The following is a 21,017-nucleotide window of genomic DNA, read 5'->3' as shown; positions in this document are numbered from 1 at the left end:
AGGTGTGGTAGAGAGAAAGAGTCTCAAACAGCAGGTCCGGGACAAGGTAGCACGTCCGGTGAACAGGTCAGGGTTCCATAGCCGCAGGCAGAACAGTTGAAACTGGAGCAGCAGCATGACTAGGTGGACTGGGCACAGCAAGGAGTCATCAGGCCAGGTAGACCTGAGGCATGGTCCTAGGGCTTAGGTCCTCCGAGAGAAAGAGAGAGAGAGAGAAAGAGAGAGAAGGAGAAAGAATAAGAGAAAGAGAGAAAAGGAGACATAGAGAATTAGAGGGAGCATACTTTAAATTCACACAGAACACCGGGATAAGTCAGGGGAAATACTCCAGATATAACAGACTGACCCTAGCCCCCCGACACATAAACTATTGCAGCATAAATACTGTAGGCTGAGACAGGATTGGTCGGGAACTATTGCAGCATAAATTCTGGAGGCTGAGACAGGAGGGGTCGAGAGACACTGTGGCCCCATCCACCGATACCCCCGGACAGGGCCAAACAGGCAGGATATAAGCCCACCCACTCTGCCAAAGAACAGCCCCCACACCACTAGAGGGATATCTTCAACCACCAATTTACTACCCCGAGACAAGGCCGAGAATAGCCCACAAAGATCTCCCCCACGACACAAACCCATGGCGGGCGCCAACCCGGACAGGAAGACCATATCAGTGACTCAACCCACTCAAGAGATGCACCCCTCCTTGGGACGGCATGAAAAAGCACCAGTAAGCCAGTGACTCAGCCCCCGTAATAGGGTTTGAGACAGAGAATCCCAGTGGAGAGTCAGGACTATGGTATTTCACCCAGTAGATATGGGAGTTTATCAAAATTTGATTTGTTTTCAAATTCTTTGTGGGTCTGTGTAATCTGAGGGAAATATGTCTCTCTAATATGGTCATACATTTGGCAGGATGTTAGGATGTCAGTTTCCACCTCATTTTGTGGGCAGTGTGCTCATATACTGTAGCCTGTCTTCTCTTGAGAGCCATGTCTGTCTACGGGGGCTCCCAATAGCAAGGCTATGCTCACTGAGTCTGTACATAGTCAAAGCTTTCCTTAGGTTTGGGTCAGTCAAAGTGGTCAGGTATTCTGCCACTGTGTACTCTCTGTTTAGGGCCAAATAGCATTCTAGTTTGTTCTATTTTTTTATTAATTCTTTCCAATGTGTCAAGTAATTATCTTTTTTTTCTCATGATTTGGTTGGGTCTAATTGTGTGACTGTCCTGGGGCTCTGTGGGCTGTGTTTGTGTTTGTGAACAGAGCCCCAGGACCAGCTTGCTTCGGGAACTCTTCTACAGGTTCATTTCTCTGTAGGTGATGGCTTTGTTAAGGAAGGTTTGGGAATCGCTTCCTTTTAGGTGGTTGTAGAATTTATCGGCTCTTTTCTGGATTTTGATCATTAGCGGGTATCGGCCTAATTCTGCTCTGCATGTATTATTTGATGTTTTACGTTGTACACGGAGGATATTTTTTCAGAGTCTCAATTTGGTGTTTGTCACATTTTGTGAATTATTGGTTGGTGAGCAGACCCCAGACCTATAACTAGGTATTTTTAGCTAGATTTTAATTGTTATGTTGAATTTTATGTTTCTTTTTATGGCGTAGAAGGCCCTTCTTGCCTTGACTCTCAAATCATTCACAGCTTTCTGGAAATTACATGTGGAGCTGATGTTTTGGCCGAGGCATGTAAAGTTTTTTGTGTGCTGGGTTATCCTACCTTACCTTACCTTACACTACCTTAGGCTACCATACCTTACCTTACCCTACCTTACCCTACCTTACCTTACCCTACCCTACCTTACCTTACCTTACCTTACCCTACCTTACCTTACCCCACCTTACCCTACACTACCTTAGCCTACCCTACCTTACCTTACCCTACCTTACCCTACACTACCTTAGCCTACCCTACCTTACCTTACCTTACCCTACACTACCTTAGCCTACCCTACCTTACCTTACCCTACCTTACCGTAACCTACCTTATACTACACTACCTTGTGTACAGTCATTTGGGAAAAAGTCAATTTGAGATTTGCTCAGAACATTGTTTTCACTGAGGAAATGTAGTCTGCTGTTAATGATAATGCAGAGGATTTTCCCAAGGTTGCTTTTGTCGCATATCCCACGGTAGTTATTGGGGTCAAATTTGTCTCCACATTTGTGTTTGTCTGTAAGGTGCCTCACTAGGAAGAGGTAGGTGCAGGAGTCAGGAGCAGGAGAGCACTGAGGTCCAAATAGTAAAATATTTATTTGTAAGTCCAAAACACAACACAACTGGTCAGGAAACAAACCCAACGAAGGGGCCCACCAAAACAGGAATTCAAAGTGAAAACAGGAGGAAAAAACATTCTAAGGCACAAACGACCGTGAGAATAGCCTGTGGCGCAATCTTGCACACGCACCAAGCAAACACAGAAATAATCCCGCACAAAATTACATTTACATTTAAGTCATTTAGCAGACGCTCTTATCCAGAGCGACTTACAAATTGGAAAGTTCATACATATTCATCCTGGTCCCCCAGTGGGGAATGAACCCACAACCCTGGCGTTGCAAGCGCCATCCTCTACCAACTGAGCCACACGGGACCACCTTACCTTACCCTACCTTACCCTACACTACCTTAGCCTACCCTACCTTACCTTACCTTACCCTTACAGCAGGCAAAGAGGTTAATAAACCCACAGAAATGAACTCAATAGAACACAGGTGTAAAAAACAGACAGACACAACCGAAAAAGAAAAATGGATCGTTGGAAGTCATGACATTGTCCCCCTGTGTCCTGAGAGTGTCAGGTTCTTGTCCAGTTCTGACATTTAGGTCGCCACAGACTAGTACATGTCCCTGGGCCTAAAAATTGTTGATCTTCCCATCTAGGATGGAGAATCTCCCATCGTTACAGTATGGGGATTCTCTCACACACACCAACAAACAACAAAGGGTTAGGGTTACAAGAAAGCAAACGCTGATGTCATCACTCACTACAACACTGATAACATTATGCAACACAACAAGCATAGTCCACCCTTTAGAATCAGTTACACAAACACATTTCCAATTAGAATCCTAAACAGAAACAGTATGCAACACAACAGGCATAGTCCACCCTTTAGAATCAGTTACACAAACACATTTCCAATCAGAATCCTAAACATAAACATTATGCACCACAACAGGCATAGTCCACCCTTTAGAATCAGTTACACAAACACATTTCCAATTAGAATCCTTAACAGAAACATTATGCAACACAACAGGCATAGTCCACCCTTTAGAATCAGTTACACAAACACATTTCCAATCAGAATCCTAAACATAAACATTATGCACCACAACAGGCATAGTCCACCCTTTAGAATCAGTTACACAAACACATTTCCAATCAGAATCCTAAACATAAACATTATACAACATAAAAGCCTGATAATGGTGACTAATTCTTTGGTCACCAAATAAAGTAATTGAGTGTGCAGCTAACATGACTCCATGATACATCACTCCCTGCGTAGGTCCCCCACTAGTGTGGGGGAGAAGCAGGATCATTTTGGAGGTGTATGATCAGTGGTAATTGCATATTCAGAAATATGCCCACATCCCCTGCATTCCAATATTCTAGATTCCATACTGGCTTTTTCTCTGCAGGCCATCCTGCATGGTAATTGTGAGAGGAAATTGGCGAGGACCAGCTATCTGTCTGGGCTTTGATATGCACTTATCGTTTAGATGTTTCATATTATGGAAAAGTAAATTGTTTTTAAAAAATGACTAGTGCCTTAATACTCTTGAACCAGTTACGTGGTTGATAAATAAAGCCATGGGAATTGGAAACATTCTTTTAGCAAACGAGGACATGAAGGAGTTACGGAAGAATAATGAACTGTACATGGAGAGATGAAGGAAACGAGAAAGACATTTTCTCAATGTTTCTGATCATACAGTTACATAACAGATTCCTCAAGACATGTCTCTTTAACTAATAATGAAGACATGTCTCTTTAACTAATAATGAAGACGTGTCTATTTAACTAATAATGAAGACATGTCTCTTTAACTAATAATGAAGACATGTCTCTTTAACTAATAATGAAGACGTGTCTATTTAACTAATAATGAAGACGTGTCTATTTAACTAATAATGAAGACATGTCTCTTTAACTAATAATGAAGACATGTCTCTTTAACTAATAATGAAGACATGTCTCTTTAACTAATAATGAAGACATGTCTCTTCAACTAATAATGAAGACACGTCTCTTTAACTAATATTGAAGACAGGTCTCTTTAACTAATAATGAAGACATGTCTTCTTAACTAATAATGAAGACATGTCTCTTTAACTAATAATGAAGACATGTCTCTTTAACTAATAATGAAGACACATCTCTTTAACTAATAATGAAGACATGTCTCTTTAACTAATAATGAAGACATGTCTCTTTAACTAATAATGAAGACATGTCTGTCACGCCCTGACCTTTGAGATCCTTTTTATGTCTCTAATTTGGTTTGGTCAGGGCGTGAGTTGGGGTGGGCATTTTAGGTTTTGTGTTCTATGTTTTCTATTTCTGTGTGTTTGGCCGGGTGTAGTTCTCAATCAGAGGCAGCTGTCTATCGTTGTCTCTGATTGAGAACCATACTTAGGTATCCTTTTCCCTCCTGTGTTTTGTGGGTAGTTGTTTTCTGTTTTGTGTTGCTGCACCTGAGAGGACTGTTTCGTTTTCGTTCATTCTCTTTTGTTATTTTGTTTAGTGTTCTGTTTAAATAAAAATAACATGAACACTTACCAAGCTGCGCTTTGGTCCACACCTAATTCAACAGACGATCGTGACAATGTCTCTTTAACTAATAATTAAGATTGCGTGGAGGGAACGCAGAGCAAGGATGCCATGCAAGGAGGGTATAGAAAACATTGTTTTCTTACCAGTTACATAATAATCAAGAAATGTCTCAAATATCCTCTCTGGGATATTCGGGACGCTAGCGTCCCACCTCAACAACAGCCAGTGAAATTGCAGTGCGCCAAATTTAAAACAGCAGAAATCCCATGATTAAATGTCCTCAAACAAGTATTTTGTACCATTTTAAAGATAAACTTGTTGTAAATCCAGCCACAGTGTCCGATTTCAAAAAGGCTTTACAACGAAAGCACACCAAACGATTATGTTAGGTCAGCACCTAGTCACAGAAAAACACAGCCATTTTCCCAGGCAAAGAGAGGAGTCACAAAAAGCAGTATTAGAGATTAAATTAATCACTAACCTTTGATGATCTTCATCAGATGACACTCATAGGACTTCATGTTACACAATACATGTATGTTTTGTTCGATAAAGTTCATATTTATATCCAAAAATCTTAGTTTACATTGGCACATTATGTTCAGTAATGTTTTGTATCCAAAACATCCGGTGATTTTGCCGAGAGCCACATCAATTTACAGAATTACTCATAATAAACATTTGCTAAAAGATACAATTGTTATGCATGGAATTATAGATAAACTTCTCCTTAATGCAAAAGCTGTGACAGATTTCAAAAAAACTTTTCGGAAAAGGCACACCATGCAATAATCTGAGTACGGCGCTCAGAGACCAAAACAAGCCATACAGATACCCGCCATGTTGTGGAGTCAACAGAAGTCAGAAATACCATTATAAATATTCACTTACCTTTGATGATCTGCATCAGAATGCACTCCCAGCAATCCCAGTTCCACAATAAATGTTTGTTATGTTCGATAAAGTCCATAGTTTATGACCAAATACCTCATTTTTGTTTGCGCGTTTAGTACACAAATCCAAACTCAGGAGGCGCGGGCAAGTCCAGGCGAAAGTTCAGACGAAAAGTCATATTATAGTTCGTAGAAACATGTCAGACGAAGTATAGAATCAATCTTTAGGATGTTTTTATCAAAAATCTTCAATAATGTTTCAACCGGAGAATTCCTTTGTCTGTAGATATGCAATGGAACGCAGCTAACTCTCACGGGAGCGCGCGGGACTGAGCTCGAGGCACTCTGCCAGACCCCTGACTCAATCAGCTCATATTCCCTCATCCTTTACAGTAGAAGCATCAAACAAGGTTCTAAAGACTGTTGACATCTAGTGGAAGCCTTAGGAAGTGCAATATGACCCCATAGACACTGTATATTCGATAGGCAATGACAAAAACTACAAACCTCAGATTTCCCACTTCCTGGTTGGAATTTTTCTCAGGTTTTTCCCTGCCATATGAGTTATGTTATACTCACAGACATCATTCAAACAGTTTTAGAAACTTCAGAGTGTTTTCTATCCAAATATCCAAATTATATGCATATTCTAGCTTTTATGACTAAGTAGCAGGCAGTTTACTCTGGGCACCTTTTTATCCAAACTACTCAATACTGCCCCCCAGTCCCAAAGAAGATATCCCTCTAACAGCGAGCGTTTATAATATTTACATGGGCCGGAAGAGCATGTTTGCTCTGAATAGGTAAGTGGAGATTTGAAGACAGCTTGGCCCGAAAGTGTCCACTGCGCTCCAGAAGTAGGCTATGATACAGCCTTAAGGCTATTTGAAGTGAGAAAGACAGACAACCCAGATATTTCCTCTCAATTAATTCAGCCATTTTAGGTCTGGGTTATTCAGACTCCTTTCAGAAGCCCTCGCCTGTCTTTCTCTCTCAGTCTGTCCACACCAGCACCTCTAACTGTCTCTCAGGCTGTCCTTACCAGCACCTTTAAATGTCTCTGTCTGTCCTCACCAGCACCTCTAACTGTCTCTCAGTCCTTACCAGCACCTTTAACTGTCTCTCTGTCCTCACCAGCACCTCTAACTGTCTCTCTGTCCTTACCAGCACCTTTAACTGTATCTCTGTCCTCACCAGCACCTCTAACTGTCTCTCTGTCCTCACCAGCACCTCTAACTGTCTCTCAGTCCTTACCAGCACCTTTAAGTCTCTATGTCCTCGCCAGCACCTCTAACTGTATCTCTGTCCTCACCAGCACCTTTAACTGTCTCTCTGTCCTCACCAGCACCTCTAACTGTCTCTCTGTCCTCACCAGCACCTCTAACTGTCTCTCAATCCTTACCAGCACCTTTAACTGTCTCTATGTCCTTGCCAGCACCTCTAACTGTCTCTCAGTCTGTCCTCACCAGCACCTCTAACTGTCTCTGTCTGTCCTCACCAGCACCTCTAACTGGCTCTGTCTGTCCTCACCAGCACCTCTCCTGGTTTTATAGATGCTTCTGTTGTTCAGAATAAGATGTCTGAGTGCACAGGCTGGTGATACTGCATAATATTTATGGCGTAGTCAATTGAACTCTACAGTTTTTGCCAGGCTACCTCTCTTTCTTCCCCACTCTCTCTCTCTTTATTCTCCCTACCGCTGAACACAGTAAATACTGAAGCTGTGAGTCTATGAAGGATGCTGACACACAGAGAGCATGGGAAATGTTAATCCGCTCCCTTCACAGCAGGTGGTCCGATCGCTAGTTTTATCTCAAAGCATGTCAAACGCACCGAGCATCTGTCAGTAGTGAAATGATTATCTTATCCATTTCAAAATCTATTTCCTCTCATAACTCCACACATGTATTTATGGGAAGATATCATAGCCTGTTATTCCAATTGAAGAACCGTCATATCAGTCTCATTGATTAGCCTCTAGCGTTAGGCTCAGCTCATTGATCCATCAGTATGTTAGCTATTGACCTCCACAGTGTGTTAGCTTATCCTAGTCATGCTTAATGAATGGCCAGAGGGTTTGATATAGTAATGGTAGTATAGGAGAGGGCCATGTATAAGAGATGAGAGATGCTGGGCTGTCCAGATAGGGAATGAGTCCCAAATTACACCCTGTTCCCTTTAAAGTGCACTACTTTTGACCAGATCCCTATGGGTCCTGGTTAAAAGTAGTACACTATATACGGAGCAGGTATCCATTTGGAACATGACCCATAGTGTATATGAACATGGACATGTAATATATAGAGCCCAGTATAAATATATAGAGATACTACTGTATATAGAGCACAGTTTTAACATATATAGAACCCAGTATTAACATATATAGATAATATATAGAGCCCAGTATACAAATACAGAGATAATATTTTGAGTCCATTATAAATATATAGAGATAATATATAGAGCCCAGTATTTAACATATATAGAGCCCAGTATTAACATTTATAGATAATATATAGAGCCCAGTATTAACATATATAGAGCCCAGTATTAACATTTATAGATAATATATGGAGCCAGTAGTAACATATAGAGATAATATATAGAGCCCACTATAAACATATAAAGATAATATATAGAGCCCAGTATAAATATATATAGAAAATATATATAGCCTATTATAAATATATAAAGATAATATTTCAAGCCCAGTATAAATATATATAGATAATATATAGAGCCCATTATAAATATATAGTGATAATTTTTAGAGCCAAGTATTAGCATATATTTATAGATAATATATAGAGCCCAGTATTAATTATTTGAAATGCATTCCAGGTGACTACCTCATGAAGCTGGTTGAGAGAATGCCAATAGTAAACAAAGCTGTCGTCGAGGCAAAGGTTGGCTACTTTGAAGAATCTCAAATCTCAAATATTTGATTTGTTTAACACTTTTGTAGTTACTACATGATAGCATATGTGTTACATGTTAGTTTTGATGTCGTCACTATTATTCTACAATGTAGAAAAAAGTTCAAATTAAGAAAAACCCTAGAAATGAGTAGGTGTGTCCAAACTTTTGACTGGTATTGTATATAGATAATATATAGAGCCCAGTATGAATATATAGATATGATATACAACTCAGCAGGTTTCTGAAACTCCCTGTGGGGAAGCAGTTAAACTCTGACTTTACTGCTGGAAGACGACAGTATAAGTCTGGATTAGATCCACAAGAGTTAATCATGCATGACAGTTGTCTGAATTATAATGATTTGAGTCTGTGTTATAAGCAGGAGGTAGATCATACTCTATCGTAAAGTAATAGTACAACTAAGCATGGCTTCATTGCTTCCCAATGCAGTGAATTCTGGAAGGATTGAACCAGTTCCCACATGGCTGGAAGACTGTCACACAAAGAGATCAGTAGCCTATGCACTACGGCAATGATCACTGCAATCACCTTGCTCTTCACAGCCTGTGTCTCGTACCTCTGTAGGTGAGGTGGTGGGTGGTAAGGTGTTCTTCCCAGACCACAGACTTAGCACAAACACAGCTGTCAGGTGGTATCTATCTCTCCCTGAGAACTTGGCCGGAATATCTACATCTCTCTGCCCACTGGTGGGTGAGCCACAAAGACCTTTTCTGTCGTCCTCATCGACACCCCTGATTTCAGCCTAAACCCTCAAGCTTCCCTGCTTCACCTTTTCCTCTAAAGGCATTTAGCCTACTCTGCATGCATGGCCTAAACCCTGGGCTCAGATCCTTACCTGTCTGGAAACTGTTGTTAGCCTACTCTGCATGCATGGCCTAAACCCTGGGCTCAGATCCTCACCTGTCTGAAAACTGTTGTTAGCCTACTCTGCATGCATGGCCTAAACCCTGGGCTCAGATCCTCACCTGTCTGAAAACTGTTGTTAGCCTACTCTGCATGCATGGCCTAAACCCTGGGCTCAGATCCTCACCTGTCTGAAAACTGTTGTTAGCCTACTCTGCATGCATGGCCTAAACCCTGGGCTCAGATCCTCACCTGTCTGAAAACTGTTGTTAGCCTACTCTGCATGCATGGCCTAAACCCTGGGCTCAGATCCTCACCTGTCTGAAAACTGTTGTTAGCCTACTCTGCATGCATGGCCTAAACCCTGGGCTCAGATCCTCACCTGTCTGGATACTGTTGTTAGCCTACTCTCTGCCAGGGAGCAGCATTAGCCTTTTAGCCTCTCACCTGTTGGTGTGTGGGCGCCAGCTAGCGTTAGTGTCACTAGCAATTTTTGATGCTAGAGAACAATGGCCTTAAACGTGCCACTACTAGAGGCTTGCCATTGTTTGTATGCATGCGGCTGTGCATTTCCATCTGCCTGACCTAGAAGCCAGAGCGCTGCCTAGAATGGTGTGTAAACAGATGGGAGGATGTCTCTTCCGTTTCCATCTGCCTGACCCAGAAGCCAGAGCGCTGCCTAGAATGGTGTGTAAACAGATGGGAGGATGTCTCTTCCGTTTCCATCTGCCTGACCCAGAAGCCAGAGTGTTGCCCAGGATGGTGTGTAAACAGATGGGAGGATGTCTCTTCCGTTTCCTTTATCTTTTCCCTCTTGTCTTCCCCGTGAGCGCCGAGTCCAAGACGTTCTCTGATGTTCAAAGGAAGGCAGCCTCATCCCAAAGCTGCTGCCGGCTCTGTCTCCATCTGGAACTGGGGAATGGAGGATCTCTGGAGCTCTTACCCACGGTGTCTGCTGTCCACCTGATTACACTGAGCTGCTGGGATCTCAGTGGCTTGTATTCTTGTTTTTTGTGCTGTTTTGTATCCCTGCCTCCAACCATAATTGTTCATATTTCATGGCTCTACTAAAGGCTTAGATTTCTAAGTCAGTTTGATATTCCCAACTTTTCGGGGATTGTGTCGTGCATGCGTTGCATGTTCGATGTTGCCCCTGAGATGTTAGTGGAGGGATTTGAAAATACCAAGAGGGCACCGCTTCAAACTGTCTGGAGTGTCTTGTCATTCATCTCAAAGCTATTTCCTTTCCTTTAAGAGCTGGCAGGAACAATATATTTACACGAGCAGCTGAAGTTCATCTCTCAGGAGAAGCCCTTGGAAAGGTCATAGACTGGTCATAGAAAGGTCAGAAGGAGAGTGTTACAGTATTTTATGGGATTTCTCTTGTATGTCTCTCTTGATTTCTCTCCCTTTAGTTCTCTCTCTTTGTTGCTCTCTGTAAGATCTTAACCTAGAAGCCTAGATATTAAGACGTTTCGTTGAAAAAGTATGAGTGCAATATTTTGCCTTTTATGTTTTGTTGGCGATCTATGAAGGTCTTGGACCAAAATGGTTGCTCTTTATTAAATGTCATTTTACCAGTATAACTACAGTGTGGGACTCCATTTCATGCACTCTATCCTTTTTGTTCTCTACACTTAGAAAAAAAGGTGCTATCTAGAACCTAAAAGGGTTCTTCGGCTGTCCCCATAGGAGAACCATTTGAAGAACCATTTTTGGTTCCGGGTAAAACCCTTTTGGTTCAAGGTATAACCCTTTGGGTTCCATGTAAGACCCTTTCCAAAAGGGTTCTACGTGGAACCAAAAAGTGTTCTCCCAGAAACCAAGAAGGGTTCTCCTATGGGGACAGCCGAAAAACCCTTTTGGAACACGTTTTAAAAAATTGTACAAACTTTTCCTCCTATTTGAGAGAAAAGCGAGAGAACAAGAGAAATGTTAAAGAACGAGGAAAGCGAGAGAAATGACTGGATGAATTTATTCTGCTTGATTTATGGTGCGCAATTTTGACTGGGAGACCCAAAATGAAATAGCTCGAATTCACCAGCACTTTAAATTAAATATCTACGGAACAGATTCTAATTTGATCACCAAGCTGTTTCAATTTCATTAGCCTGGTCCCTAATGGACTTTCACGGCACTGTGTTCCATCGAGCACAAATCCTATTTAGTGGCTGTTTTTATATTAACCCTGGTCGCGCTGGCCACGTGTTAGTTCACAGCCCAGGCATTTAGTGTGTTTCTGTGTTTCTGTGTGTTAGTGCATTCAAGCGTATGTGTATGTGTCTGAGCAACTGTTTGTGTGTGTGTGTATGTGTATGTGTGTATCTGTGTCCCTCCGCCACAGCCCTGCTCTCCTTAATGGACCATGTAGACCCACTGAGACCATATAAACTCACTGTGACCATGTAGACTCACTGAGACCATGTAGACTCACTGAGACCATGTAGACTCACTGTGACCATGTAGACTCACTGTGACCATGTAGACTCACTGTGACCATGTAGACTCACTGAGACCATGTAGACTCACTGTGACCATGTAGACTCACTGTGACCATGTAGACCTACTGTGACCATGTAGACTCACTGTGACCATGTAGACTCACTGTGACCATGTAGACTCACTGTGACCATGTAGACTCACTGTGACCAGGTAGACTCACTGTGACCATTTAGACTCACTGTGACCTTGTAGACTCACTGTGACCATGTAGACTCACTGTGACCATGTAAACTCACTGTGACCATGTAGACTCACTGTGACCATGTAGACTCACTGTGACCATGTAGACTCACTGTGACCATGTAGACTCACTGAGACTATGTAGACTCACTGTGACCATGTAGACTCACTGTGACCATGTAGACTCACTGTGACCATGTAGACTCACTGTGACCATGTTGACTCACTGAGACCATGTAGACTCACTGTGACCATGTTGACTCACTGTGACCATGTAGACTCACTGTGACCATGTAGACTCACTGTGACCATGTAGACTCACTGTGACCATGTAGACTCACTGAGACCATGTAGACTCACTGTGACCATGTAGACTCACTGTGACCATGTAGACTCACTGTGACCAGGTAGACTCACTGAGACCATGTAGACTCACTGTGACCATGTAGACTCACTGTGACCATGTAGACTCACTGTGACCATGTAGACTCACTGTGACCATGTAGACTCACTGTGACCATGTAGACTCACTGTGACCATGTAGACTCACTGAGACCATGTTGACTCACTGAGACCATGTAGACTCACTGAGACCATGTAGACTCACTGTGACCATGTAGACTCACTGAGACCATGTTGACTCACTGTGACCATGTAGACTCACTGTGACCATGTAGACTCACTGAGACCATATAAACTCACTGTGACCATGTAGACTCACTGAGACTATGTAGACTCACTGTGACCATATAAACTCACTGTGACCATGTAGACTCACTGAGACTATGTAGACTCACTGTGACCATATAAACTCACTGAGACTATGTAGACTCACTGTGACCATGTAGACTCACTGTGACCATGTAGACTCACTGTGACCATGTAGACTCACTGTGACCATGTAGACTCACTGTGACCATGTAGACTCACTGTGACCATATAAACTCACTGAGACCATGTAGACTCACTGTGACTCGATGGGAATAAAGAATGGAATAAAACTGATGATTTAACAGTCCAAGTCCTTGTATTCATATTTAATGAATCGTTCCTCTGTCTTTTGCTGGAGATGGAGCGTTGTTGTGAATAATGATAGATGGATGCGCAACTCATGTGCTCTGTTGTCAGTCGAGCCAATCGCGTTTGCATACAACCTGATTACTGTGTCGACGGTGCATTCTACATCTTAATGATGTGGAGTGTGTGTGTGCGTACGTGTGCGTCTCGACTGTGTGTTCTGCATGGTAATGATGCAGATGGTGAATGAGATCATGAGAATAGGTCTGGGTCAGCCTGCCTCTGCCTGGCAGCAGGAGATAGTCATCCCAGACACAGAGAGATGTTTTAATATGCTGCTTCTGTGGTTTTTGGTGGACTAGTGTTGTGACTACACCATGTGTTTAGTGTACACTACAGCCATGCTTTCACCTAGAAAGGAGAAACATCTGAAAGCACTTTGGGAATGTGTATCAGATATCAGGACTCAGTGAACTAAAGTACTGGGTGTTGGTTCTGATCATGTATTTCTTGTCAGTTTGGACGTTGGGTGGTATGGCTCAGCTGTCAAAAACATACAGTGCCTTAAGAAAGTATTCATACCTGTAGATTTTTTCCACATTTTGTTGTGTTACAGCCTGAATAAAATAAAAAAATCTATTCACCCATGTACCCACAATATCCCATAATGACAAAGTAAAAGCATGTTTTTTGAAATTATAACTAATGTATTGAAAATTGAACACAGAAATATCTCATTTACCTAATTATACACACCTGAGCTAATACTTTGTAGAAGCATCTTTGGTAGTGATTACAGCTGTGAATCTTTCTGGGTAAGTCTTTAAGAGCTTTCCACACCTAGATTGTGCAATATTTGCCCATTTATTATTTTCAAAATTCTTCAAGCTCTGTTAAATTGGTTGTTGATCATTGCTAGACAACCATTTTCAGGTGTTGCCATATATTTTCAAGTAGATATAAATTAAAACTCTAACTCAGTCACTCAGGAACATTCACTGTTGTCGTGGAAATTCTAATCAGTAATGAGGAGAGACAAGGTCAATCACCAATCAGGATATTACTTTATTCAAAACGTATTAATAAGGAAAGCATAGAGCAATAACAATGGCTGGTCGACCCAGCATGGTGACTGTTGGGTTGAGAGCCCTGAGACAAAGAATACTATTTTTTTTTTTTTTTTAAACACCCCCTTAGTCTACATGACAAACAGCAGATGTGTGGAATGGGTCACAAGGTTAGGATTCATATGAAAGAAATTAATAATTCACAGCAGACAGTATCTGCTGTAAAGACTGTCTCATTGTGTGGAAACCAGGGTCTGGCCCCCAAAACAAGGATCCCCTCATTATCCATACCAGAGTCATCTCCACGCTGGTACTTCCCAGTATACAAACACCAACTCATTCTATGAAATGACGGCTCCGAGAGAGGACAAGACCATCATAAATCTGTTGCTAGAGTTAAATCTCAGAAGCTCCTCTCAGTTCACACAGACACAGTAGAGTTATAAGAACCCTATGCTGTTGCATAAAACAACCCTTCGATGCAATAACAGTATTATAACATAATCTTGTAATTTCTCCATGATACTGTCTTCTTGGTAAGCAACCCCAGTGTAGATTTGGCCTTGTGTTGTAGGTTATTGTCCTGCTGAAAGGTGAATTCATCTCCCAGTGTATGGTGGAAAGCAGACTGAACCAGGTTTTTCTCTAGCATTTTGAATGTGCTTCAGTTTCTTTTTTATCCTGAAAAACTCCAACAACTGAGTTAGGAAGGACGCCTGTATCTTTGTAGTGACTGGGTGTATTGATACACAATCCAAAGTGTAATTAATAACTTCAGCATGCTCAAAGGGATATTCAACGTCTGCGTTTTATATTTTTACAAATTGGAGCCCCTCTTTGTGAGGCATTAGAAAACCTCCCTGGTCTTTGTGGTAGAATCTGTTTGAAATTCACTGCTAAACTGAGGGATCTTACAGATAATTGTATGTGTGGGGTACAGAGATGAGGTAGTCATAAAAAAATGATGTTAAACATTATTGCACACAGAGTGAGTCCATGCAACTTAATATGTGGCTTATTTAGGCTTGCCATAACAAAGGGGTTGAATAATTATTGACTCAAGACATTTCAGTTTTTAATTTTTAATTAATTTGTAACAATTTCGAAAAACATAATTCCACATTGTCATTATGGCATATTTTGTGTAGGCTAGTGGACAAAAAAAATCTCAATTTAATCCATTTTGAATTCAGGCTGTGACTCAACAAAATGTGGTAACATCAGATGGGTGTGTACTTTCTGTGGGCACTGTACATGTTTTCTTGTGTTACTGTATGTACTGTATATTATGGAGATAAAGTACGTTTCAAACACCTGGGCAGTACTCAGTACTTGTCATCCAAGATGGTGTAGCAGTCAGACGTCCTTTTATTACTAGCCTGTTCAACCTCTCTTTCGTGGAGTCTGAGATTCCCAAAGATTGGAAAGCAGCTACGGTCATCCCCCTCTTCAAAGGACTACACTGCTACAGACCTATATCTATCCTACCCTGCCTTTCTAAGGTCTTCGAAAGGCAAGTCAACAAACAGATTACCGACCATTTCGAATCCCACTGCACCTTCTCCGCTATGTAATCTGGTTTCAGAGCTGGTCATGGGTGCACCTCAGCCACGCTCAAGGTCCTAAACGATATCTTAACCGCCATCGATAAGAAACAATACTGTGCAGCCGTATTCATTGACCTGGCCAAGGCTTTCGACTCTATCAATCACCACATCCTCATCGGCAGACTCAATAGCCTTGGTTTCTCAAATGATTGCCTCGCCTGGTTCACCAACTACTTCTCTGATAGAGTTCAGTGTGTCAAATCGGAGGGCCTGTTGTCTGGGCCTCTGGCCGTCTCTATGGGGGTGCCACAGGGTTCAATTCTTGGGCCGACTCTCTTCTCTGTATACATCAATGATGTCGCTCTTGCTGCTGGTGAGTCTCTGATCCATCTCTATGCTAACGACACAATTCTGTATACTTCTGGCCCTTCTTTGGACACTGTGTTAACAACCCTCCAGACGAGCTTCAATGCCAACTCTCCTTCCGTGGCATCCAATTGCTCTTAAATAGAAGTAAAACTAAATGCATGCTCTTCAACCGATCGCTACTCTGGACGGTTCTGACTTAGAATATGTGGACAACTACAAATACGGTTCAGTCTGGTTAGACTGTAAACTCTCCTTCCAGACTCACATCAAACATCTCCAATCCAAAGTTAAATCTAGAATTGGCTTCCTATTTCGCAACAAAGCATCCTTCACTCATGCTGCCAAACATACCCTCGTAAAACTGACCATCCTACAGATCCTCGACTTCGGTGATGTCTTTTACAAAATAGCCTCCAATACCCTACTCAATAAATTGGATGCAGTCTATCACAGTGCCATCCGTTTTGTCACCAAAGCCCCATATACTACCCACCACTGCGACCTGTACGCTCTCGTTGGCTGGCCCACGCTTCATACTCGTCGCCAAACCCACTGGCTCCAGTTCTTCTACAAGACCCTGCTAGGTAAAGTCCCCCCTTATCTCAGCCCGCTGGTCACCATAGCAGCACCCACTTGTAGCACGCGCTCCAGCAGGTATATCTCTCTGGTCACCCCCAAAACCAATTCTTCCTTTGGCCGCCTCTCCTTCCAGTTCTCTGCTGCCAATGACTGGAACCAACTACAAAAATCTCTGAAACTGGAAACACTTATCTCCCTCACTAGCTTTAAGCACCAGCGGTCAGAGCAGCTCACAGATTACGGCACCTGTACACAGCCCATCTATAATTTAGCCCAAACAACTACCTCTTCCTCTACTGTATTTATTTATTTTGCTCCTTTGCACCCCCTTATTTCTATTTCTACTTTGCATATGCTTCCACTGCAAATCTACCATTCCAGTGCTTTACTTGCTATATTGTATTTACTTCGCCACCATGGCCTTTTTTTTGCCTTTACCTCCCTTATCTCACCTCATTTGCTCACATTCTATATAGACCTATTTTTCTATCATATTATTGACTGTATCTTTGTTTTACTCCACGTGTAACTCTGTGTTGTTGTATGTGTCGAACTGCTTTGCTTTATCTTGGCCAGGTCGCAATTGTAAATGAGAACTTGTTCTCAACTTGCCTACCTGGTTAAATAAAGGTGAAATAAAATAAAAAACTCTAACTGAAGTATATATCCTGTAGGTCAGAGAGAGAACAAGATGTTTGTGATGATCAAGACCAGTTAATGTTTCATCATCTCACCACTGGATTAAAGTGATAGTGTCGAGCAACATCGTGGATGACTCTGCGCTAGCGTTGATCCACACTCCCGTCAGTGTCAGGGAGAGCAACATCGTGGATGACTCTGCGCTAGCGTTGATCCACACTCCCGTCAGTGTCAGGGAGAGCAACATCGTGGATGACTCTGCGCTAGCGTTGATCCACACTCCCGTCAGTGTCAGGGAGAGCAACATCGTGGATGACTCTGCGCTAGCGTTGATCCACACTCCCGTCAGTGTCAGGGAGAGCAACATCGTGGATGACTCTGCGCTAGCGTTGATCCACACTCCCGTCAGTGTCAGGGAGAGCAACATCGTGGATGACTCTGCGCTAGCGTTGATCCACACTCCCGTCAGTGTCAGGGAGAGCAACTTGTGTGCGTGCTATCCAAACGGCCAAACAGGTAGCACCATAATCGCCGTGCAGCCAGGACTAAACAATGAATAAGGCTGACGGCGTTCATAGAGGACCAAAATGTAACAGTCTTAGCAGCCGAGGTATAGTTTTGAAACCTCTGCCTTCCTTCGACATTGAGCCGGAGAGAGAATCAAAGCCATTACCTTACACAGTACTGCTGCCTGCTCATGCTTAAATTAAATATTCACCGGCTGTGTTTTTCTTATATAGCTAGCTGGGGTTAGAGGTCAACGTTGCCTGGCTCTCCTGAGCATTTAACACACTCTGTTAATGGACTAATGGGCTTCCAGGCATTAGCTCAGCAATTACCAGGCTGCGGTAAGCAAAGAGGACATTTTGGTCTTGTCCTTACCTTAGAGTTGAGTGGAGTTGTTCGTTGCTTTCTGCTTCTCCTCTGTGTGAATATTTGAGGGCCCTTGTGGGGCGTTAAATGAACCCCCTCCCATCGGAATCTGATGACCTCAGCTCTTTTATTTGAATTAATTTGCAGCTAGGTTTGTTTAAATTTAGGGAGTGTTAGGAAGTCTTGTCCATTTTAATGATACATATGATGGAAATGTTACTGCATTAACCAACTAGACCCAGATAATGGAGTTGTCATGGATACTATTACCACATACACAGAGTACTGTAGAGTCTGCCATAGGAAGATGTCATCACAGGAAACACTTCACTCTTTCAAAGTCATCCCAATTCCAGACTTGGAAACAGAAGACACACACATCTTCAAGATGCTACAAATGGTCATGTCATCTGTTCTGAGTATTTTCTGTCAATTATCAACAATGAATGACTTGTTGTTGTGAAGGCCATGAGCATCAATCCTCCGTCTCTTGTTCTACCATCATATCAATCCTACTGTACAGTACCTCTCTCTGAATACGTCCCAAACTAACCCCTATGCCCTATAGAGTGCACTACTAGGGCCCTGGTCAGAAAGAGTGCACTATAAAAGGAAAAGAGGTCCATTTGGGATACACGCTCTCTGTGTTCCATGATACTGATCTGATGGACCCTAACCACAGCTCACTCATTTTAGCCCTGATGTCCTGCATGATGTCAGGTGTCAGATGGATGCTGTATGTAAGCTGAGCTTCCTCACTGGCCTGGGTTCAGTGATACCAGATCCTACTGGATCTTCTAGTTCCCTTCTAGGATTGATGTCATCAAGATCAGCTTTTTATGTCCAAATATCCATAAGGTATGTGACATAGTTTTCTATGTGATAACTTGGTTTAGGAGACATTCATTCACGCTGATATTAACATGGTATAAATATAGAACGCTTTTACAGATCTAGGCTAAAAATCATGCACCAGCCACCTCACTTAAAATGTGTTACAATTACACCCAATACCTCCACAGTTAAATATGTTACACTTACACGCAATACCTCCACAGTCAAATATGTTACACTTACACGCAATACCTCCACAGTCAAATATGTTACACTTACACACAATGCATCCACAGTCAAATATGTTACACTACACCCAATACATCCACAGTCAAACATGTTACACTTACACGCAATACCTCCACAGTTAAATATGTTACACTTACACACAACGCATCCACAGTTAAATATAATACACAATACATCCACAGTTAAATGTGTTACACTTACACGCAATGCATCCACAGTTAAATATGATACAATTAGACACAATACATCCACAGTTAAATGTGTTACAATTACACACATGACATCCACAGTTTTCTCTTCTTCTATCATTCATCCATTGTCAGCTTTATCCAACAAAAATGCAATAATGCTGTCCTACATTTCTGCCATGCTGTGGGCTACAGTTGCAGGCCTCATAACCTGCAACATCTGCTTTGGGCTTTAACAAAATTACATTTCACCTATTGCTCTGTCTGGCGGTATAGCTTCTGTCTCTCTGGACATGTCTGTCATGTGAAGGGTGTCCATTAGCCTGGAGAGACCCGGTTGCTATATAGTCTCTCGCTGTTTTAACAAAATGACCACCTGGAGTGTGGGATTTATTGTGTATAAGGTGTCGGTCTGGTTTGGGCTGTGATGTGAAGGTTGTCTGTGTGCCTGGAGACGCACGCACGCACGCACGCACGCACGCACGCACGCACGCACGCACGCACGCACGCACGCACACACACACACACACACACACACACACACACACACACACACACACAGTATGAAGGCTCTCTACGGGCCTGGAAAGGGCTTGGAGAGTCTCCGAGAGGCAGGCTCTAAGTGATTGGTTACCTGGGGCGCACCTTGTGTTGGAGGCATTAATCGGAGGCTAGTGAATTGGAATGTGGGTCTGATTACTGGTGTCAGTGAGGGGAGTAATCACGTGGGACCGAGCGCTCGCCAGCGGAGCAGAGCTCTCCATGTGCTGCATTAGCTTCTACAGAATGACTTTATCAGTCTTACGTACCCCCGTCTCCATCACACACACACACACACACACACACACACACACACACACACACACACACACACACACACACACACACACACACACACACGCACTGATTTAGTGGCAGGCAGCTGAGCCACGGAGAGCAGGAGAGGGGGGGGGGGGCAGTCAGTGTATGAGTGTGGAAATTGGGTATGAGTTTACCAGCGTTTTAACACCGCACAACATCAGTCTGACTAGATAACAGTATAACAGTAAAATGTTTTGTGTGTGTGTGGTTGTGTGTGGTTGTGTGTGGTTGTGTGTGGTTGTGTGTGGTTGTGTGTGGTTGTGTGTGGTTGTGTGTGTGTGTGTGTGTGTGTGTGTGTGTGTGTGTGTGTGTGTGTGTGTGTGTGTGTGTGTGTGTGTGTGTGTGTGTGTGTGTGTGTGTGTGAGTGTCTGTAAGTGCCTGTGAGTTTGTTTATGTTTTGCGTGTGTTTGAATCTGATTCTCCTGTTACTGGGGGAACAATAGCCATTCCTCCCCTTTTATTAAGACTCAATGAAGTGCTGTCCTACCCAGCGACAGACAGACCAATAAGAACACTCATGTTAATCACAGCATGGCAGGTGAGAAAGGCAATCAGGTTGGTGCTGCCTCTGGAAGGTGATGTGTGTGTGTAGGGAGAGGATACACTAGTCAGGACTTTGAAGAGCGGAACCACCACACACAGAGCTAAT

At 42.6% G+C, this 21,017-nt stretch overlaps 1 protein-coding gene across 1 annotated transcript in view; it reads left to right on the top strand.

Annotated features, from left to right (window-relative positions):
- Positions 1-6,466: 6,466 nt before the first annotated feature.
- Positions 6,467-21,017, top strand: part of LOC129825670 (neurexin-3b-beta-like) — a 108,002-nt gene continuing 93,451 nt past the window's right edge. Inside the window, exons 1-2 of the mRNA XM_055885857.1 lie at positions 6,467-6,483; positions 17,533-17,850. Coding sequence (XP_055741832.1) covers positions 6,467-6,483; positions 17,533-17,850 — 335 coding nt within the window. The remainder of the gene's footprint in view (positions 6,484-17,532; positions 17,851-21,017) is intronic.

This window comes from Salvelinus fontinalis, chromosome 27 (assembly GCF_029448725.1).
Source record: "Salvelinus fontinalis isolate EN_2023a chromosome 27, ASM2944872v1, whole genome shotgun sequence".
NCBI classification, from domain to species: domain Eukaryota; kingdom Metazoa; phylum Chordata; class Actinopteri; order Salmoniformes; family Salmonidae; genus Salvelinus; species Salvelinus fontinalis.
This window is presented reverse-complemented; position numbering and strand designations above follow the sequence as displayed.